The sequence below is a fragment of the Schistocerca cancellata genome, chromosome 8, assembly GCF_023864275.1.
Source record: "Schistocerca cancellata isolate TAMUIC-IGC-003103 chromosome 8, iqSchCanc2.1, whole genome shotgun sequence".
Lineage (NCBI taxonomy): Eukaryota > Metazoa > Arthropoda > Insecta > Orthoptera > Acrididae > Schistocerca > Schistocerca cancellata.
This window is the reverse complement of record NC_064633.1, coordinates 226889990-226913681: the sequence shown is the minus strand read 5'-3', so window position 1 is coordinate 226913681 and position 23692 is coordinate 226889990. Positions and strand designations below refer to the sequence as shown.

The following is a 23692-nucleotide window of genomic DNA, read 5'->3' as shown; positions in this document are numbered from 1 at the left end:
AAAAGCTTTTGATATTATTGAATGGAAAAAAACTTTTTAAAATTCTGTTGGTAGCAGGGATACAATACAAGGAACAAAGATTACCTACAAGTTTCACAGAATCTAGACTGCAGTTATATGGGTCAACGGGCATAGAGAGAAAATGAAGTTGAGAAGAGAGAGAGACAACATTACAGCCTGTCCCAAATGTTAGTAAATCTGTAATTGGGCAAACAGTAAAGGATGTCAAGAAGAAATTTTGGAAGGGAATTAAAATTCAGAGAGAAGAAATAAACACTTTAAGGCTTGCCAATGACAATGTAATTCCACCAGAGAAGACAAAAATCTCAAAGAGCAGTTGAAAGGACTGGATAGTGTCTTGAAAATAGAGTATAAGATGAACATTAACAAAAGTAAATACTGGTAATGCAATGTAGTCAAGCAAAATCAGATGATGTTGAGGGAATTAGATTAAGAAATGAAACACTAAAAGTAGTAGATGACTTTTGCTATTTGAGGATCAAAATAACTGATGAGGGCTGAAGTAAAGGTGATATAAAATTGGATTGGCAAGAGAAATGTTTCCAAAAAAGAGGAATTTGTTAACCCAAATATAAATCTAAGTCTTCTGGAGTATTTTCTGTAGGTATTATATACTGAAATGTGGATGACAAATATTTTAGACAAAAAGAGAATGAGACATAGAAGATGTGTTGGTTGATAGGATACATCATGAGCATCAAAGAATTGTCAATTTAGTAATGTAGAGAAGTATAATGCATAAAAACCTGAACAGGGAGACCAAGGTTGACCATAGAAAGCTGGTTCATTTGAAACAACTATGCAGAGATGAAGGCTTCCACAGATTAGATTAGTGTGGAGAGGTAAACGAACCAAGTCTTTGGACTGAAGGCCATAAAACAACAGGCTGTGATTTACAGTCAGTCCATTGAGTGTGATTGATAGCCATCAACACACATGCCAGATATCGTACATATCATCATATCATACAGACATCATAGTAAATACATGAAGTGCATATTGGCCTTCCTCCTTACTTACCTGCTATTTTCTTGAGGGGCTTCATTATCTGTCCAACACCAAAGCACCCAATAACCAACATATTCACCCTCAGTTCTCATCATTACTTAACAGTATAAGACCCACAGCCAAAAAATCTGACTGTTTTGGAACAAAGAATTTATATAGCTCAGACAATCATTGACAAAAGGCATTACTGGCTCTGGATGAATGGCACAATTTGGATATTGCTTCATATGTAACATCAGTTGAATATGTAAATATTTCAAGGCTTCATAGATTGCTAAATCTATGAAGAATACCACACTGCACTATGGTGTAGCCTGGTAAGTACATACAATACTGTGTATGGGGGACCAACTGGGACAAAGGATTTGTTGCCATGTCTGTAACAGCTTCTCTGTGGAGGAAGCAACAACTGTATCCATGACTCCAGGACTGCAATGGTGCATATATTTAGTTCTTTTTTATGTGGCTTTGTTGCTATAATATTTTCATATAATCATTCGACAACTGATTTTCACTTTGTTCACTCAATTATTCCTCCTTGTTGAACTCTTTTGTTACTGTAGTTTCAGTTTTCCATTTGAAATTGTATACAAACACCTTTTCTGCCACATTTCACTAAATTTTCCAGATTCTCATATGTTGATATGTCCTCTGTAATCTGATAAGAATTACAATCAATGCATTTATGTAATAAAATACACTTCATAATTACTGGAAGGGAACCTTGAAATAATGCATACATATTGCAGTAGTGTTATTTAGGAGCTACTAGAAAGTCAGACTGCAGGATTCTTCCATAAATTATCAAAGATTTATTCGATGATGTATGTATTTCATAATTACTGGAAGGGAACTATGAAATAGTGCATATGTGTTTCAGCAGTGTTATTTAGGAGCTACTATAAAGTCAGACTGCAGGATTCTTCCATAAGTTATCAAAAATTTATTCGATGATGTATTATGTACAGATTATAATTATATTACAAACCGTGAAATTGAAAACATTGTACAAAGGAAGTAAAGTGCAAGCATAAAGGCAAAATTTGGAGACTTAAAATTGAAATGGCAACATTATCTCCTTTTCCATGAGAATATGGTTCTTTTCTTGTAAACCAATCTGTATCTTTATGGTTAGGCTTGACACATTGCCTAGTATATGTTTTTAAAAACTTCTTCTTATGAAAGATATATATATATTTATTTATTTATTTATTTATTTATTTATGTATGCAAATTTGGAGCACATGAAACCCCCCCACCATAAAATATTAGAAAATGTTTTTGCTGTTTATGTTTGTGTGGCTGGTTTGTCTCAGATACACTGGTTTGTAAGAGAGAACACTATGCAATAGCAGTGTGTTTTTTGCCTATAGAGCTACAGAAGCTATGAAAATATGTTATATGGATTTCAGAAGTTGTCAACCTGAAAACGAAGCAGATGAGTTTTGTGGCAAATTGTAGATGTACTCTTGATCTTGTGGAGTGAAAATACACAACCCTCATTTTATAATTGTCCATAGGGCTACAATATTCCTCAAATCTTTTTTAAAAAGAAATTTAGTCTTTAGCTGAAAGATAAAATTTCTGTAATGTTCTATGCCAAATAATTTCACAGATAACTGATGCTAATCATGATACAAATGTTAGCTTCAAGATTTTTAATAGTCGTTGTTTTTAACTTGCATGTATTGTTAGCATCATCACTTTTGATATATTAACATACATTAAAGCACAGTTTTATTGTATGCTTATATATCTCTACATAATTTATGGTTAGTTCACAAAATTTTGCATTCGTAAATAAATTTGAAATAGATTAGTTTGCACTCTGCATATTTTCTTATTGTATGTTGTTGTATAAAAACAATCAAATCTGATAAATTACTTACTTCAATGCAATTTTAAAGTTACTCTCCACTTTATTATTAAAAATACTTATGAAGACTCTGCCATGAGAAGAACTGTGGAGAGATGTCCTTGCAAACATCAGTAACAAGTTTGCCTAATTGAAACTATGCTTCAACACTGTGACTGCAGTGTTCACTAAGTTACATTCTACAATGCCATGTTTGTATAAGTGTGTGTGTGTGTGTGTGTGTGTGTGTGTGTGTGTGTGTGTGTGAGTGAGTGAGTGAGTGTGTGTGTGTGTGTGTGTGTGAAAATAAATTCTGCCTTCATTCTGTATAAAATATATGAAGCGGAATCTTAAGACAGTAATTACTAGCTTCTCTCATCACCTTATTTAACATAATATTAACAGAAGATTTTTTCAACATTAAAATAAAACTGTAGCATGTGACATCTAACTATGGACAGAGGGACTTGATTAGTGATTGTGTTGAGAAGCTATAGACTTACTCTGTACCACATAACCTGCCTGGAAAAAGCAAATAACCTTCTGCTAGTTATAATAATAGCTAAGTATTAACAACAATGCTCAGATTATTCAAATGTGTTTCTCTGTCACTCATAAGATTATGCTACAAAGCACTTCCTTGAATGAGAAGATCTTTTATTTTCTCAAAATATATTCAACTTATAAAAAATGAGGCATCACAAGTGTTATTAGCATTCTAAAGGCTCATTTTCTGTGTGCTTGTTATGGTTATTTTGCATACAAAAGCAATGAAGAACATAGGTTTCTTACATTTTGAAATATTTTGAGCAACAACTGTTTTTAAAGCCTGTTATTACACAATATTCCTTCCAGCAAATCGGCTTTGTGGTGTTCTCCCTTTGTCTCTCCCTACAAATCATGCTTACATACAAGCATCTGCAGCTACAGGCAAAACACACACACACACACACACACAAAAACACACACACACACACACACACACACACACACACACATACGCACATTAAAATGTTATCTCTCATTCTCTCTCTCTCTCTCTCCACCACACCACACGCACACATGACTTGTGTGCACATGTGCACATGGACACACACACACACACACACACACACACACACACACACACACTAGTAGTGATGGGGAAGAGGCAGGCAAAAATGTTTACAACTTGGTTCAGTATCCACTCACACGGCAACGAACTTCCAAAGAACCAATACTACACACAAATAAAGGATGTGACATATTTCTCCAATGATGTTTCAGTGCAGATATGATTCCTTGGAATTTCTGGCAATGTATAACATTTTTTGCTATTTACTTTTAGTCAAACTGTGTGTTAAAAAAATATTTAACAATATGAATAACATTTTATGGACATTAATTTGCACTAATATGACTAACTTCAACAAATGACACACTTGTCAGCCATGAATTTACAAAGCTCTAGGAAAGACTGAAGCTTTTTAGACAGGTGTCAGAGGTTAAGTTTTATGTTAATACACTGAGAGCAGTGACAACAAATATATAGTTTGCTTCAAATTAAAAACTAAACAACATCTGAATTAACGAGATTATTTAAATATAATAAAATACTCTTAAAATTAACCACTTGTATGAGTTAATAAATTTCTGTAACAAAATGTAGAGATGAATGTATAACTTTATTTCATATCTTTGTATATAAAACAAATTTTATTAATTAAGAAATGTTATCACATTTGTATAACCATTCTCTGGATTCTGAATCCAAATTTACTGCAACTTATAACATGTAATGTTATCCTTATTTTTTTGTTTATAAGGGTGGAAGAACTATATATTTTTGAACCATTGGTTGTAAAAAGTAGAACCAAATAATACTAACACCTTAAACAAAGAAGGAATTTGTACATAATAACAACATATTGCTATGCAGTTGTGGTAAAATTATATAGATGGGAGCTGTGTGAGGATGTGCAGGCAGATGGTTTCTGCACAGACATGGGGAAGTATCTGTCACATGAAGATCCCACATACCTGCAAAACCGCACTATAGCATCATTTGTAACCTAGTTTAAAGTCAATGCTACAAAAATTAGAAAATATGAAATTTTGCCATAAAATAATAAAAAATGATTAGATTCTGACTTTGATTTAAACAATTTTATTTCATGTGTTTTAACAATGCAATGATATCTTTGTGTTGCCATTCCTGGGAAGCTGAATTTAAGTAGTAATCATTTATGGGCACTGTCATCAAATCTAAGTAGATATATAAAAAGAGTCTCAGGAAAATCAAACTTTTGTTATTGCATTTTGTATTTCAAATGTTTAAACAACTGCATCAAGAAAATGCAACTGTTACACTAAGAGATTTTAATATGGGATTTTTCTGATGACCTCAATTAAAAATATTCTGTAGAAAAGAAAAGAACACTCATACACACATTGCTTAGCACAATAAGAGTTCTAAATTCATCACAGTTTTATACAACACAAAAGATGAATTGCTCAGCGTACAAAAAATGGGACGTAATCTGTATAGAACCCTACTTCACATCTGCTTGTGCTTTTCTCATTTGTGCAAATTAAATGGCGGCATCTGATGGGTGATAAATTATGTGAAATGCCGTTTTATTTTTAGAGTATTTATTGTGCAACAAGTTTAGAACTCTTATGTCAAACATTTCCGAAATTTTCCCCAAAGATAACGGAATGGAGAGAATCACAGTTCGACACTTTGGAACAAAAATATCTATGCTTTCATACGCGAGACGTATTCAAAATACCTTTGTGGATTCTGAAAGGAAGAATAGTGTATAAAAATAACAATCGAAAACACGGAACAGTTAGCACAAGAAGAAAACAGATACTAACAACAACCACAGCTTACATGCTCTTCTCACCCTTAAAAAAACATGTTACAAGCAATTCATGCCGACTTCCTCTCTACAACTACACCGCCCGACACACCATGCGTTTCGGCGGTACTGTGAGAGGAAACTAAAACGACCTTTACAAAAATAACCAACATGTCGACATGTTCACGTGTTCGAAAGCTTGAATTTTACAAACAGATATATAACGTGGCACTGGCAATATGGAGGATGAATAAAAACTGTTTCCGCAAACGAAGCACACACGCGTCAAGTTCAGCCCATTTTAAAACTGTGAGAAGCTGGCGGCCCCTCCCGTGGCACGGCCGACCCCACTGGAGACGCCGGGGAGGCGGGGCGTCCGCGTGGGGGCGGCGGCGGCGGGCGGCGGAGGCGACGGCGGGGGCAGGGGCGGGGGCGGGGGGAGGGGCGGCCGTGCTCACACGTCCGTTGACCGCGACGTCACGCTGGGCGAGCGCGAATGGATGACGACACGGTGGCCGTTCTTGGTGACGAAGCCGTCGCTCTCGACAAGCACGGCTGTCTGTCGACGATCGTCGCTACCATCTGCGTCGATGTCGCCATCGCAGGGCACGGCGTCTGACTCATCACTGGGCCCACCGAGCCGCTGCTGTTTGTGCTTCCGCCATGCATTCTGGATGAGGCGCGCACAGTACTCTTCTCGCTGACGCCACAATGTCGATGAAACATGCTCGTAACCTGGCTGTCCCACTTTAACCTCAACCAGCTCTGCAGTCTCATCAATTGGGTTCCCTTTCCGCGCAAAGAAGTCCTTTGTGAGTGCGTCCAAAATATCTACGCAGTACATTAGGTCCCCTTTGCAGATTGGTATGTCCATTGACACTATCTTGTACTTATTTGGCTTGTGGATCTGCAACGGTGGCTCCAGCACATCAAAGAGATCAGATAACTGATCATAACGGATATACTGTGTACCATTGGGGTCAAATTGCTGCCATATTTCATAGTACATGTCATAGTCATCATCTGTGAGACCTTCCTGGACGTCTTCTGTTGCCTGAAAAACATTGAATATCTTATTAGCTGTAGCTCAATTTTCTCTGATGACAGCAGTCACAAAACTAATGAAATCATACAGAATTTATTACAAACACATAAAAATGAAAATGGCTGTCATCTTTCAACTACGATTAAAATTAAAATAAAAAATAATACTTTTGAATGAGCATGTACATGGACTAGTACAGTGAGAACAGAAACTATAGCTACAAATTCAGAAGTTTCCATCTCACAGGAAAATGAATAAAATTTTTCATTTCAACTTACATCCATAAATATGTACATGTTTGGAGATAGATAACAACACAGTTAATCAAAAATTGCAGAATGACTTTGGAGTACAAGTGGTCAAGTGTTGCTACCTAATGGTCCAATGTCCATGACTGGGCCAAAGCAAGATGAAATCAATCTACACTCAAGGAAACTGACATGGTGGAGAGACCACACAGATCTACTGAGAATGTTATTGCTCCAGTGTATTCCAAACAAATACCAAAACTTTTGCTACTATCTTTAGATCTTTGTGTGAGACAGAGTTCTGTGATGGCAGAGCAAAGTAAGTAAAATTCAAAAATTTGAAGCAAGCACTTCTTCACAGTTAACACCTCAGCCTGCTCTAGAAATGAATACTAAATCCCTATGATCTTACAATTCATCATACTCCCTCCAGAACCAATCTGCAGTGAATTGCACAGCAATTGAGAGGATAACAGCACGGCCATCTATTATATAAAATATAAATATATCGATATAACTTGCTATGAACATTTTTGTTTCTTTCTTTAGAAGTATTATTATGAAATTTATTTATTTAGTTACATTTTTTCCTTTAAATAAAAATTTTTGACACTGATTTTTCAACTGCCTTTGTAAAATGTGAACTTTCACAGCCACCTGTTTCAGGTCGTTATGCTATGAATGAAAGAATTTCTTGGAGAAAGTGAACATTGCATACCCAGTTGAGGAACGACAACTTCAAGGGGGGTTGTAGCTTTTATGAAGGTCCAATGCACACACTGGCTCACAACTGACTGTGTACAGCCACATGTTTAAAAACTCAAGCCCAGCTGGTCATTATTGCAACTGTTGTTTGCCAGTCCTACTGCCCCACAGTCGAAGACTATCATGTATCTTTTTTATTGATGGAGTCCATTTCCCATTCAGTTTTACACCTTTCTCTGTACAATTAAGATTATGGCAACAATGAAAGCACCACTGCTTTATGCAGTGCAACACATCATTACCTAGGGTTCTGGAAAGTCCCAACATTTGCAGTAAGCATGAATTGGAGCATCCTTAGTATCCTTCCAAATTCAAGTTCAAAAAGAAATTCTTTGCAGGCACCTTGAATGTAAACTCATAAATAAAAATTGGTAAACAGAAAGAACTTGAAATTCTCTTTGATAAGCATGAAATACAAAGCAGTACAAGAAAACACTTTTTGGATGAAAATGCTACAAAAGCCAAAAACCACAGAATCTTTAAGAGCAAACCAGCAATAAAAATTATGACAGGCATGCCAATACTTGGTACCACCTTATACATTCATAAAAATTTTGTAGGTTACATTACAAGATTCAAATCCAGTTCAGAAAGACAGTCTCTCCCTCATTGTGAAATGCAAAAAGAAACAATATACTTTGTTAATTGCCATGCTCCAATGACTGATTACAATAAGAAAAAACCAAGTAAAGTAGAATCATTCTGGGAACTTTTGGAAGACAAAATATCAAATATTCCAAACTCAAATGTTGTGATACTACTCGGGGATTTTAAAACACAAATAGAAAGGAAAAAAACTTTTCGAAAAATAGTAGTAGAACATCCAGTCCCTAAAAGGAATGAATAGAAGTGGCACACAACTAATTAATCTTTGTAAAAAATTTCACTTGAAGTTAATGTCAGCCTCCTTCAAAAAATTGCCAAGAAAATAAAAAACGTGGATATCTCCAAATACAACACTAGGAGAGTTCCAATTACATAATGTGCTATTTCTGAAGGCAATATTAAAGAATTCATGAATGTAAAAGTAACAAGAAACAGGGGATTTGCAATTCCTGATTACTAAATATTACCTGCCTAAAATTAAACTGAAACTTCTCCCTAGTAAAAACCAAAAAAGACAGCAAAAATTGATTAAATAAAACACAGACAGGATCAACATCATAAAAGAGGCAAAAAATCATTTTCAAGAAGAAATTAAAAGATAGCTAAATCAGGGAAATGGGAAGACTTACCCAAATAAATCAAAAGGACAGCAAAGAATGTATTTGGATCAACAAAAATGAAGAAGAAAGTCTGGTGGGATGAAACCTGTGAAAGAGCAGTTGCAGAAAGAACAAACCAGTGGAAAATTTGGAAATATTCTGAAAAGACTGAGAACTGTGATGAATTGAAAATGCAAAGGAAAGAAACAGAAAGCATAATAAAAAGTGCTAAATGATCTTTTGAGAAGTCTCAACTTCCAGACATACAAAACAGCTTTGTTAAAAATAACTCCCAGAATTTCTATCAGGTGTTTAAAAATCATCTAAAGGATTATCAAGCTCCAAGTATCTGCTTCAGAGTTGAAAATGTTAAAATAAGCCTAAGCATTACCCAGAACTGTGAAATACTGAGCAAGTACTCTTAACAACTCTTGAGCTGTGAAGAACCAAACTGTAAGCTGGAATTTCCAGATCTTCACAAAAACACAGTAGATCCACCACCTACAGCTGAAGAAATTAAAAAAGCAATAAGTATCCTGAAAAACAACAAGCCCAGAGGAGAAAACTATACTACAGCTGAACTCATTAAATAATCTCAATCAAAAATTATAACTAACCTTCAGATCATATTTGAAGAAATAATGGAAACGGAGAAGATTCCAAAAGATTGGAAAGTGGCATTTATCCATCCTTTGCACAAGAAGGTGATAAATATGACATAACTACAGAGGTATATCTCTGTTGCCAGTGGGTTTTATAACAATAATGTTACTCAACAAGTTAAAAGCAACACTTGATAGTCATTTGGGAGAATATCACAGTGGCTTTAGAAAGGGTAGAGCTTGCTCAGAAGCCCATAATACGTTACCATCTTACAAACTCTAAAGACATGGTTGTAAAATTCATAGATTTTAAAAAGGCATTTGATTCGGTTGATAGGGTAACACTAGATAAAGTGGTCCGAGAATTTGGCATTAAATCTAAACTAGCAAACCTTATTCATGAAACGCTAACAGACACCAAATCAAAAGTATAGTTTTGGGGTGAAATATCTAAGGCATTCAAATTAAAAACAGGTATAAGACAAGATGATGGCCTGTTTCGGCTCCTCTTCATCCGTGTCCTAGAGAAAATAATAAGAGAATGGAAACAAAACCTAAAAGAACATAAGCTATTAACAATAAGAGTAGGACAAGAACAAAGGTATTGAAATTCACTGTGTAGCATTTGTGGATGATTTTGCCATTCTTAGGAAAACCTAACAAATGCAAAAATACAAATAAGTATCTGGACAAAAAAAAGTTTAAGAATTTCTGTAGAAACACAGAATTTATGAAAAACATACAAAATGATCCAAAAATCCTAGTAACAGATTTTGGGCAGATAAAGAGGTTTAATGGATATAAATATTTGGGAGAAATGGCTCAAGAAAATGGCTCAGAATAATTGGCTGTTGAAGAGAAAGTATGTAAAATGGAGAGAGCAAATGGTATAACCAGGAACATTTACAATAAAAGGTTTCCATCTAAAAATTTGAAAATATAGCACTACAACACAGTAGTAAAACAAGAATGTCTTTATTCAAGTGAATGTTTAGCACTAAATTACAAATTACTCAAACTTGAAATCCTAGAAAGAAGAATCATGAAAATGGTATGGAAATTAAGGAATATTGAAGAAGTATATTGCAACATAGAAAACATACATGAAATGCAATGGAAAAGGCAACTGCTATTTTTTGGATGTTTATAAAGAACAAACAGCAACACATTAACCAAACGGATTTTTAAATATCTTTGGGATAAGAAAACAACAACAGCCTGGATTCAAGAAGTTAGGAAATATTTGGAAATAAACAACACAAGCGAAAAAATGCAACAGAGAGAGAGTTTTAAGAAGAAAATGTTAAAAAGTTCCAAGGCACGAGGGAGAAGAAGACAGACTCACAATGGTCTGAGGAGAGAAAAAGGATATGTAGTGAGAAAATGATAGAATATTGGAGGAAGAAGAAAGAACAAAAAATGAGGGAGCATTGAAATTGGCACATGGTCCTTAGATGACACAAACGAGAAAAGAAAAAGGAGAAGAAGAAAATTCCTGGATGGAGAAATGTGTAAAATTGTTATTGGCTTTCTTTTATTTTACAGTTAAAATTATTGTTGTTTTTAATAATCTCAACTGCCTCTCTGTATAGAGTATTGTAGAATCTGCTCATGGAAGCCAGAGCCTGAGTTTTATCAAATACAATGTTATCATCTCCTGGGTGCAAAGTGTGTTCTGTAACAGTAGATCCATCTATTTCTTCCCATATGCAGTTGCCCCCCTCCCCCCCCCCCCCCAGGTTCTTCTAAATGTTTTTCCGTCAATCTTTTTGTACTCATGTACACATTTCCACAAATTAACAGTATCCTGTAACTTCCTAATTTTTCCAATAGTTTGTGAGGACCCTTGACCCACCTTAAGCACTTTTTGGAGGGGGAGGGGGGGGGGAGGGTGGTTTTATAAATTACAGTGACATTCTGCTCCTTGAAGGAAAAGCAAGGATTTACAGAATGGGATGTAGTTATTTCCATACACTGGTGCTGCAAAAAGAATGTGGAATAATGACTAGGAGAAAAGGACAATTGTACAAGGGAAGAAACAGAAGAAAGCTGTGTTAGGGAACACATTTTGTAGCCCCAAGAGACCATCAAATTTGATTTGATAAGTCTAAGGTCCTGGCTGCCACAAGAAGATATTACAATAGGACATACACTGATTATTTAACAACAGTAACTTCAATTGGAAAGAGAAGCATGTGAGACAGAATAGTATCTGGTTTCTGGTCCTGAAATGGTGTGCACCAGTCTTCCACCAAGGGTGACAGCAATACTGGATGACAGCAACCAATAATAGTCAACTACACTCAGAGTTTTGAAAATATATGACATAATGCCTCTGCACGTAAGTCAGTAGTGAGCCAGGTCGCATTTTTGGACCATCGTAGTAGTTGCAGCCCTCCTTGAAGTTGTTCTCAGCAGATAGGGAGGAACAATCAGTTTTCTTCATGTAATTCTTTCATTCACAGCATAATAGTCTAGAATATTTTAATAAAAGTCAACTGCCTGTATTTCTTAATCTTGAGAAACAAAGCCATATTGACACAACACCCTAAAATAGTATGTACAGGTTTAACAAAAACTTCATTTCCCAAATGGCACCAGAATAATAGACCAACACAGCAAGACAATACGCTGCAATAGGGCAGAAGTGGACATGGAGAAGCTATATGGTAAGATATGTACAAAATAGTCAGACAGCTAAAAAACAAATATTCAAATGATGGGGATAATCCACAATAATAATTGATAAAATGCTTAGCTGTGATAGTTAAACCAGTTATACATCTAATCAATTGTAACATTAAAGAAGGCACCTTCCACAGCACACTAAAGCACAGCACACACAAAAAGGATCAAATTTGGAAGTTCCTAGTTGATGTAACTGATTCCCACATGCAGTATTATTTTCGACTCAGTTACACAGACTCATCTTAATGTTTTGTTCACAAGAAGCTTTCTACTTGCAGAGATTCCACATCATTTTAGTAAAGGTCACAGTAACTGTGATGCAATAGTAACTTCATAGAGTGGTACAGGCATGACTGGTGACTACCATTCTGTGGCTTTCAGGGAAACTGGCATCTTTATTTTCCTCACCACTCCAGGTATGTCAAGGGATAGGCTTGTTACTATACTATCTGTATGTTAATTTGTGTTTTTCAGTGACGAAAGAGTGATGTTTTGATTGGCTGAGTAGATCATGTATCCTATGTTCTGATTTTGTACTGTGACTGGTTGACAGAAGCAAATCAAGCAGCTGCCATCTCAATTTAAATGCTTTCAAACATGTTGTATTTTGTGGTTTGTATACTTATACTTATGTACTACAAAAATATTCCGATTGAATGGCACACCCCATTAAATGTCTGTCCAAAACACACAGTTAAAGTATGATTTGTTGTGTTCAAGTGACCTTGCTATATACAACTGTTACTGAAAATTGTTCTTCTCATGGGGCTCTTCATTTTTAAATTTGTGTATTTTCTTAAATTATTTAATGAGAATATCATATTTCAATTGTTGACTTAAGTAATTAAAATTTGTATGTCGAAGTTTTGCTTTTGAACATTAGTTCTAACTTAGTGTCTATGTGACCTCTGTGAACACAAGCCAGCTAGCCACTGTTCTTCTATGTTGCTTCAGCTAGCCACTGGTCTTACATGTTGCTTGAACTTTTCTGGTCCAAGATTTTCAGTTTCCTGGCTATGAAGATTTATACTTGTCACAGAGAAATGGGGGTTTGTGTAACATCTCATTATCTGGCATGTATGTGTGCTTTTCTGTGGCTACTGTCTGTGGTTGGGTTGGTTGGTTGGTTTGGAGAGTAAAGGGGCCAAACTACAGGGTCATCAGTCCCTTTGTCTGTGATAGTGTCAGCTTCTGGGGGAAGGAGGCTTTCTTCAGCTTGGAGCTGATGAGGTAGTTTTTCCCTCACACTCAGAAATGAATAGTTGCAATAACATTAGAATCTGGTTCATGGTGAAATGATTTCCCCAACCCTTTGCAGAGAGCTTTTAGTAGTGGGGAGAGGGAGCAGCAACTTACAGATGTGCTATAAGTTGGGTTCTGATTGACTGGAAGAGCTAAATTTTAAATAAATTCATGGAGTGGCTTGGAGCTTGTGAAACTGAAAGAGTTGGCCAGCAGCCCTCATAGAGTGTCAAAGTTGAGTGCCCTCTGGGGCAGTGGTCACAATTTTTGTTGTGTGTTTCTGAAGGTGATCCTTTGTGATCAACCAAGTTAAGAAGTGCAATGGAGAAGACTGACAGCATGTGAAATTTGTTCCAGGAAAGAGGCAAGGAATTCTGCTTAGGCACTTTCCTGTTTTCCTTGGCAAGTGTTGCAAATTAGTGAGCATGGACTTGTTTCATAAAAATAGACATCAGAGCAGAGCATGGAGCCATTAAGTAGATGGTGTTGGATAAAGATGTTGCAATGGAGCCATAAGTGGATGGAGGTAGTGTTGGATAAAACTGTTGTACTTGCTAGGGTTAATTCATGCCAGTAATTTCCATGTATTTACATGCAAAGCTGACAGTGATATTTTTGTGTAATCCTTGCCTTACTGACTTTGAACTGTAGTGCAGTTTTGCTGTCATGTTGGTTATCAAAGAGGGTTAATTGTAGCCAGTTAGAGGTGATGTCTAGAACTGTTAGTGATGAACATATTACTGTCGAGTAGTCAGATCTCAGAACATTCCCTGAAAATGTTTAGATGGCTGCAGAGCTTTTAATTGTTGATTCAGATTTGTGAGATGTTAATCCCTGTCTTGTGGGTCAACCCTTATTTAAAGAGATTTTACACATGTGTCAATGTAAATCATTAACCCAAGTCCACTAATACATTTTGTGCAATGCTATGGAAGTTCCAAAGAATGGACCAAAGGAATGTTTCACAACCAGCAGAGATTGTATTGTTTGTGTCATCTTCAGTCTGAATACTGACTTGATGCAGCTATCCAGGCTAGTCCGTCTTGTGAAAGTGTTTTCATATCTGCCTACCCTACACTTACTTCTCTGGCAGCTCGGGTTAGAATGCAATTGTCAAGTAGAATGGAAGAAGCAGTCTGGAAGGGGACAGGATAGCAGGGTACATGTGAGGGGAGAGAAAAGCACTGTTTGGTGGGCCAGGTACTAGATTTCGAACAGGTGCAGTGTCCAGAAGTTGTGTGGCAGGGAGTAAGGAAAATGGTGAGTGAAAAAAACCAAGTCTCCATCCTGTTTCTTAAATGCTGCATAAACCATGGAATCTCCCCCAAGGACCTAATCATAAAAATTTCTTTCTCTGGATCCCACAAACAAGGGATCTGACTCTCCCATTCGTGATATCTGAATTAAACATGGCTATTAAGGGGAGCAAAACTGGTAAAGCATCCGGTCTAGATGACATCCGTATGGAGCAAATCAAGAATTCCTGCCAAGAAACAAGAAAGTGGATCCTACAGCTTTTCAACAACTGCATGAACCAGTGCCAAATACCAAAGATCTGGCGAAAGAGCAGGGTGATAGCTCTTCTGAAACCTGGAAAGAAAGCAAATCATCCCAAGAATTTCAGCCCAGTTAGCCTTTTGAGTCACCTTTATAAACTGTTCGAACGTATGATTCTGAATAGAATCCTACCAGTAATAGACCCTCTTCTCATATCCGAACAAGCAGAATTTCAACCAAACAGAAGCTGCACAGGACAACTTTTGAATCTCACTCAGTTTATAGAGGATGGCTTTGAAACCCGTCAAGTAATGGGCGTGGTCTTCGTGGATCTCACAGCAGCGTATGATACTTTCCGTCATCGGTTACTCCATGCAAAATTATACGATATGGTCAAGAATGCCCACCTCGTTAGACTACTCAGCACCCTCCTCCAAAACCGAAGGTTTTTTGTTGAATTTCAAGGACAATGCAGTCGCTGGAGAGTACAGAAAAATGGTCTATCTCAGGGAAGTGTCTTGGCTCCACTTCTCTTCAACATTTATACCAACGACCAGCCATTGACCCCAGGCACAAGGAGATTCTTATATGCAGATGACCTAGCCCTTGCTACGCAGAGCTCATGCTTTGAAAGAGTGGAAAGAAACCTGACAACAGCACTTAGAACAGTGTCAAGCTACTACAATCAGAACCAACTCAGACCAAACTCTTCGAAGACACAAGTGTGTGCCTTTCATTTAAGGTACAGGGAAGCTAATCATGAACTATATATTGCATGGTCAGGCATTCATCTCCAGCATCATCACGCACCTAAATACTTGGGAGTCACTCTTGATAGAACTCTGACATTTAAAACTCACTGCAAGAACACCAAAATGAAAATCTCCACTCAAAACAACCTAATTTGCAAACTAGTGGGGACACAGTGGGGATCACATCCACAAACTACGTGTGGTTCTGCAATGGCACTGTGCTTTTCTACTGCTGAATATGCTTCTCCAGTCTGGTACAGGTCATCTCATGCCAGACAAGTAGACACTGCTCTCAGCGAAACCTGCAGGTTGATCACAGGTTGCTTAAGACCTACCCCAACTGATAAGCTCTACTGCCTGGCTGGAATAGAGCCACCATGGGTACGCAGAACAGTGGCTGCCAACAAGGAGAGAATGAAAGTGGAACAGGACAGTGCCCATCCATTGCACAGACATAATCCATCACAGCAACGCCTGAGATCGCGAAAGACTTCCTGAGAACATCCGAGAAGCCCACCATTTCACCAGAGAAGGCAAGGGTGGAGTTATGGAAGAAGTTGATGCCTCACCTGCAGATGCCAGAAGCTGAAGAACTACCACCTGGACTCAACAAGAGCTGGCTGGTGTGGAAATCTTTAAACAGATTACGATCAGGAGCTGGACGATCCAGAGACAACCTGAAGAGATGGGGCTTCATAACAGAAGATATGTCCTGTGATTGTAGACAAGAACAAACCACAAGCCACATGTTCCAGTGCCTTTTGTGCCCTACATCCTGCACGAAGATTGATTTCTTGGTCATCCAGGCCTGCCAACCCAAAGTTTAGTACAGATTTATTGATGACATCTTCATGATCTGGACTCACAGTGAAGAAGAACTCCAGAATTTCCTCTCCAACCTCAACTCCTTTGGTTCCATCAGATTCACTTGGTCCTACTCCAAATACCATGCCACTTTCCTTGACGTTGACCTCCATCTGCCCAATGGCCAGCTTCACACATCCGTCCACATCAAACCCACCAACAAGCAACAGTACCTCCATTTTGACAGCTGCCACCCATTCCACATCAAACTGTCCCTTCCCTACAGCCTACGTCTTCATGGCAAACGAATCTGCTCCAGTCCGGAATCCTTGAACCATTAGACCAATAACCTGAAAACAGCTTTCGCATCCCGCAACTACCCTCCCAACCTGGTACAGAAGCAAATTACCAGAGCCACTTCCTCGTCCCCTCAAAACCAGAACCTCCCACAGAAGAACCCCAAAAGTGCCCCACTTGGGACAGGATACTTTCCGGGACTGGATCAGACTCTGAATGTGGCTCTCCAGCAGGGATATGACTTCCTCAAATCCTGCCCTGAAATGAGATCCGTCCTTCATGAAATCCTCCCCACTCCACCAAGAGTGTCTTTCCGCCGTCCACCTAACCTTCGTAACCTCTTGGTTCATCCCTATGAAATCCCCAAACCACCTTCCCTACCCTCTGGCTCCTACCCTTGTAACCGCCCCTGGTGTAAAACCTGTCACATGCACCCTCCCACCACCACCTACTCCAGTCCTGTAACCCGGAAGGTGTACACGATCAAAGGCAGAGCCACGTGTGAAAGCACCCACGTGATTTACCAACTGACCTGCCTACACTGTGAAGCTTTCTATGTGGGAATGACCAGCAACAAACTGTCCATTCGCATGAATGGACACAGGCAGACAGTGTTTGTTGGTAACGAGGATCACCCTGTGGCTAAACATGCCTTGGTGCACGGCCAGCACATCTTGGCACAGAGGGAAACATTCCACATGGGAAAAATATATCTAAAAACAAAGATGATGTGGCTTACCAAACAAAAGAGCTGGCAGGTTGATAGACACACAAACATACACACAAAATTCAAGCTTTCGCAACCAATGGTTGCTTCATCAGGAAAGAGGGAAGGAGAGGGAAAGACGAAAGGATGTGGATTTTAAGGGAGAGGGTAAGGAGTCATTCCAATCCCGGAAGTGGAAAGACTTACCTTAGGGGGAAAAAGGACAGGTATACACTCACACACACACACATATATCCATCCGCACATACACAGTCACAAGCAGACATTTGTAAACGCAAAGAGTTTGCTCCCTCTACAAGATACTGCTACTGTGCAATCCCTGCTACATACATATCTGAAACTGAACCCCTTGCTCCCCTGTATCTGGAGGAGCAATCCAGACACCACCTCCATAAATTAACCAAACTGTTGACATCCTAATGCTGCCTCAAGGCACCACTATCCAACCCCTATCCTACCCAGAGTGTACCTCATCCACAAACCCTCACAGCACCCAAACCCTGCCTAGCAAATTTTTTAAGCTCACCACATCTCCAAAAACTCTCTATCAACACTCCATCAAATCCAGAGCTGAAAAATTCCCAAAACACCGTTGTTAACCTTTCCACCAAAACTCTCAACCCCAAAGAAATTTCAGACCTATCCAAAGGCCTCACCTTTACCCTACACCCAAATTTAACCACACTAGATTTGTCAAAGACCTACTCTTCTCCTCCTGATCTCTGCAATGGAAACACTTCTTTGCCATCAATCCCTCCAACTAAAGTCAACCTAACCCCAACACTTAACTCTGCCTCTCTCAGTTCATATCACCATCCAACTGTAATCCTAACCCCTCCTAACCTTCTAGGAACTCCTTACCTCCAACTTGGCCTCACCATCCGTCCTCACAAACTTTCCTCAGGACACCAACCTTACAGCAGAAGAAAGGAAAGCCATGCACAACCTCAAAACAAATTCTGACCTAACCATCCTACCCACAGACAAAGGTTCCATCACTGTTGCTGATTGGTTGGTTGTTTCGGGGAAGGAGACCAGACAGCGAGGTCATCGGTCTCATCGGATTAGGGAAGGACGGGGAAGGAAGTCGGCCGTGCCCTTTGAAAGGAACCATCCCGGCATTTGCCTGGAGCGATTTAGGGAAATCACGGAAAACCTAAATCAGGATGGCCGGACGCGGGATTGAACCGTCGTCCAACCGAATGTGAGTCCAGTGTCTAACCACTGCGCCACCTCACTCGATTTCACTGTTGCTACGAACCACAGTGACTACCTAGCAGAAAGCCTCTGCCAGTTATTTAATGCCTCCACCTATCAACTCTACCAGAGAGATTCCATCCCAGAAGTCCCAACGTAACCTCCAATCCCTGCTCAAGCCTTAGACCCTTCCCAGAACCTTCCCCCTGAATTCATTTCCCTGCTCACCCCTATGATACCCCGCACCCCCACCTTCTACATACTCCCCAAAATCCACAAATCCAACATCCTCGACACTTCATTGATCAACATCTCCAACCAACTGCCCATAATATAGCCTCCAACATCAACATGCTAGCCACTTCCTTCACTGACTGTCCACCAATACCACTCTTTCAGCTCCTGGATCCCTACTCATCACTTTCAATACCATTTCCCTAAACACCAACATTCATCATCCACATGATCTTTCTACTACTGAATACTATTCTTTCCAACAACCTTCAGACTCCAAACACACTACCTTATTCCTTATATACCGTACTACCTTTCTCCTAACTCACAACTACTTCTCCTTTGAAGGGAGGATATACACAAACAAATCAGTGGCACAACAATGGGCACCCAAGTGGCACCCTACTATGCCAAACTGCTTGGGGGCTGTCTAGAGGAGACGTTCCCAGTGTCCCAAAATGCATAACCCCTAGTCTGGTTCAGTTTCATTGATGAGATCTTCATGATCTGGATTCAAGGCCACCAAGATACCCTATTTTTATTCCTTTACTACCTCAACACCTATCACATCCACTTCATCTGGTCTTCCTCAATGTACAGTGCCACCTTTCTTGATACTGACCTCCTCCTCTTTGATGGCTCTGTCTGCACCTCTGCCCACATTAAACCCACTAACCACCAACAGTACCTGCGTTCTGACAACTGTAATTCCTTTCAAACCAAAAAACCCCTCCCATACAGTCTGGCCAACCAGGGACAGCATACCTGCCGTGTAGAGATGGGCAAAACTGTTCTTTTCAGAGATTGGATCAGAACTGTTCACTCCCTGAAATGAATTAGCTCTTTTTCATGACTCACCACTCATTTACAATAGAAAATAAATGGAAGGCACATTGCCCTTTAAATTTGGTTTATTCCAGTACTATACCTGTATTTTGATCTTATTTGATCCTATTTTGAAGTAACACAGATAATGAGTAAGAATTTTGTATTGTTTATTGAAATTTCCACGATATAACAAAGTTTTTGATTATTGATTTATTTTGCACTATCGTGGTTTTTTGGGTGATCAGAAAATGTTGTAACTTGAGATTTACATTAACAATATATTTGGCTATAATGTATTAAAATTTCATTAACCTCATACAAATACATCGCAAGCCATATATTTTTAAAGTGAACGATTCCTTCCGAAGACGCCTAAAATCGCAAAATCCGTACCAGAATAAGAAAAAAAAATATAAATTTGACTGTAAAACAAAAGTGCTGCATATAGCCTTACGCAGAATAAAACAAGGAAAATATTGGTGTATCACATTTTGCGATACGTTTATCGGTTCGCTCGTAATTAAAGCGTAAATTCGAGTGTCCATAATAAAAATCCTATAGTAAGAGGAGTCATCAGGAACCTAATCTAATCAGTTTAAACAAATAAAAATAAAATAAAAACAATTGATGTATCCATAACATAATAATGTAATATACATAGCTGTATCACTACGAAGAACAATATCCAGTAGGGACGAACTCCGATGCAGAGGCGCTGAGTCGAGCAGGTCGAGCCGCGAGCTGTATTACTGCGTGAGCTGAGACTGCAGAGACCAGAGTGACACCTGAGTCGCTTTGCTCAACGCTCTGGCTAGAGTTGAGACGGTGGGGTGAGCGTTGAGCGGGCGAGTTCCGAGGGTAGGGGGAGCGATGAACTCACCCGCTTCAAGACAAATAGTCCGTTCCCTTGCGAGCAGGTTGTTGCAAGTAGTTCCTATGTTATCCGCTAGGTGGCTCTCTGTCCTGTTGCTCGCATCAACTGCCCAGAGGGCAGGACGTGCGACTGAAACGATCGCCGACAGAGTGCGATGTTAAGCTGCGCCAGACACTGCACGCGGCATACAACGCACAGAGACGGACCGGCATATGTGAAACACAATATCCAATGGGGCACTGCACAATGCAGGCAGCCAAGGTAGAAGCAGGGCAGAGGCTGGCTGTGTTGTGTGGCGTGCACTGTGCTCTGACCAGCAGAGGCACTGCTGATATGCTCCATCTCTCTCTCTCTCTCTGCCGTGGGAAATGTTTGGAGCTACCGTTCTTTTTTTCTGAATCACTGATTGTTCACTCCTTTGAAAGATTCAACTCTATGAATTAGTTCAAGAGCGGACCCCCATCTCTACTGCCGTGTCGGAAGTTCCATGCGGCTTTTCGCGGATGATGCTGTAGTATACAGAGAAGTTGCATCATTAGAAAATTGTAGCGAAATGCAGGAAGATCTGCAGCGAATAGGCACTAGGTGCAGGGAGTGGCAACTGACCCTTAACATAGACAAATGTAATGTATTGCGAATACATAGAAAGAAGGATCCTTTATTGTATGATTATGTGATAGCGGAACAAACACTGGTAGCAGTTACTTCTGTAAAATATCTGGGAGTATGCGTGCGGAACGATTTGAAGTGGAATGATCATATAAAATTAATTGTTGGTAAGGCGGGTACCAGGTTGAGATTCATTGGGAGAGTCCTTAGAAAATGTAGTCCATCAACAAAGGAGGTGGCTTACAAAACACTCGTTCGACCTATACTTGAGTATTGCTCATCAGTGTGGGATCCGTACCAGATCGGGTTGACGGAGGAGATAGAGAAGATCCAAAGAAGAGCGGCGCGTTTCTTCACAGGGTTATTTGGTAACCGTGATAGCGTTACGGAGATGTTTAACAAACTCAAGTGGCAGACTCTGCAAGAGAGGCGCTCTGCATCGCGGTGTAGCTTGCTCGCCAGGTTCCGAGAGGGTGCATTTCTGGATGAGGTATCGAATATATTGCTTCCCCCTACTTATACCTCCCGAGGAGATCACGAATGTAAAATTAGAGAGATTAGAGTGTGCACAGAGGCTTTCAGACAGTCGTTCTTCCCGCGAACCATACGCGACTGGAACAGGAAAGGGAGATAATGACAGTGGCACATAAAGTGCCCTCCGCCACACACCGTTGGGTGGCTTGCGGAGTATAAATGTAGAATGTAGAATGAATGTGACAAAAACTCCCTTTCTCAGTATGCATAGGGTCTCACCATGGCCTTCACAGACAGGCACTATCCCCAAAAGACCTACTCCACAAATAGATCTCCCATGCCATTTCCCCTCACACACCCAACTCTCCCACCACCCCCAAGAATCAGCCACAGCACAGCACATCTTGGCACAGTGTTATACTGTCCGGGTTATCTGGATACTTCCCACTGACACCAACCTATCAGAACTCCAGAGGTGGGAACTTGCCCTTCAATATATTCCCTGTTCCCGTTACCCACTGGCCTCAACCTCCGCTAATTTCAAGTTGCTGCTGCTCATACCTCACCTGTCACTCAACAACATCTTTGCCTCTGCACTTCTGCCTCGACTGACATCTCTGCCCAACCTCTTTGCATTTACATATGTCTGCCTGTGTCTGTATATGTGCAGATATGTGTGTGTGTGCGAGTGTATACCTGTCCTTTTTTCCCCGAGGTAAGTCTTTCCGCTCCCGGGATTGGAATGACTCCTTACCCTCTCCCTTAAAACCCATATCTTTTCATCTTTCCCTCTCCTTCCCTCTTTCCTGATGAAGCAACCTTGGGTTGCGAAAGCTTGAAATTTGTGTGTGTGTTTTTTATTGTGTCTATCAACATACCATCGCTTTCTCGTTTGATAAGTTACAGCATCTTTGTTTTTTTATATATATTAGGATCTTTAGTCGACTGTCATGTTGTGGTTTTTCTGAGAATTCAAGCCACTCCATCAATGAATATCTTCACAAGGATTATAGCTCATAACTCTGTCTACATTAGAATTGTACAATATCTTTCCGCATCCCAGAGACTCCTCTCCAAGGGATCCATGGAAAACGATAAATGTAATGTAATAAATGTAACTCGTTGTGATGAGACATCAGAAAAAATACTAAATGACCATTGACTGAAGGTCCCCATGATGAGCATCAACAAATAAAACACCATGATGTGGCCATGGAAACCCAACAATTTTACTCATCAATGTACAGATCATATATTATCATTTGCCCTGACAATCCAAAAAACACATTTTACTCAGATGGGTATCAATGTTGTGTGTGCATAAAATCATAAAACAATAAATTACTTACAATTCCACATCACTAAGTTACAGAAATAACTAAATGTCTTAAAATTATATAGTTCTCTAATTACTTTAACTGTAATATCTCATCTTTGTCTACCTGCATAATCATGACTCTTCTGTAACGTAAAAGAAGAAGACAGGTTTTGTTAGTTCATACCTGTGAGTAATTTTCTAAGATGACTGCTATGTACATGTTGATGACGATGAGGAAACTAATTACAAGGTATGACAGGAGAAAAGCAATGCCTACAGTAGCCGAACCACAATTTCCAGGATAGCCAATTTCACTGTTGGGCTTGTTGCAGTTTTCCTCATTAATAATTCCATCTAGTACACCATCCCATCCAGCAGATGTTGACATCTGAACACAGAGTACAGTATGATAATTTTAACAGATAAAAGCAATTATTCACTGAGTAGAAATAATCATGTAACATTACATAAAGTTTGTAAAAATTTTACCAAAATTAAGCAACAATAACAAAAAAATTCTAAAAAATGAAATAAAAAATATCTTTTCATCATGAAATCT

General features: G+C 39.1%; 1 protein-coding gene across 1 annotated transcript in view; it reads right to left on the bottom strand.

The window, feature by feature from the left end:
- Nucleotides 1–6162: 6162 nt before the first annotated feature.
- The window catches only part of LOC126095773 (sodium channel protein para), a 923047-nt gene continuing 905517 nt past the window's right edge, over nt 6163–23692 (bottom strand). Inside the window, exons 32-33 of the mRNA XM_049910580.1 lie at nt 23318–23521; nt 6163–6781 (exon numbers count right to left, since the gene is read on the bottom strand). Coding sequence (XP_049766537.1) covers nt 6182–6781; nt 23318–23521 — 804 coding nt within the window. The 3' untranslated portion in view covers nt 6163–6181. The remainder of the gene's footprint in view (nt 6782–23317; nt 23522–23692) is intronic.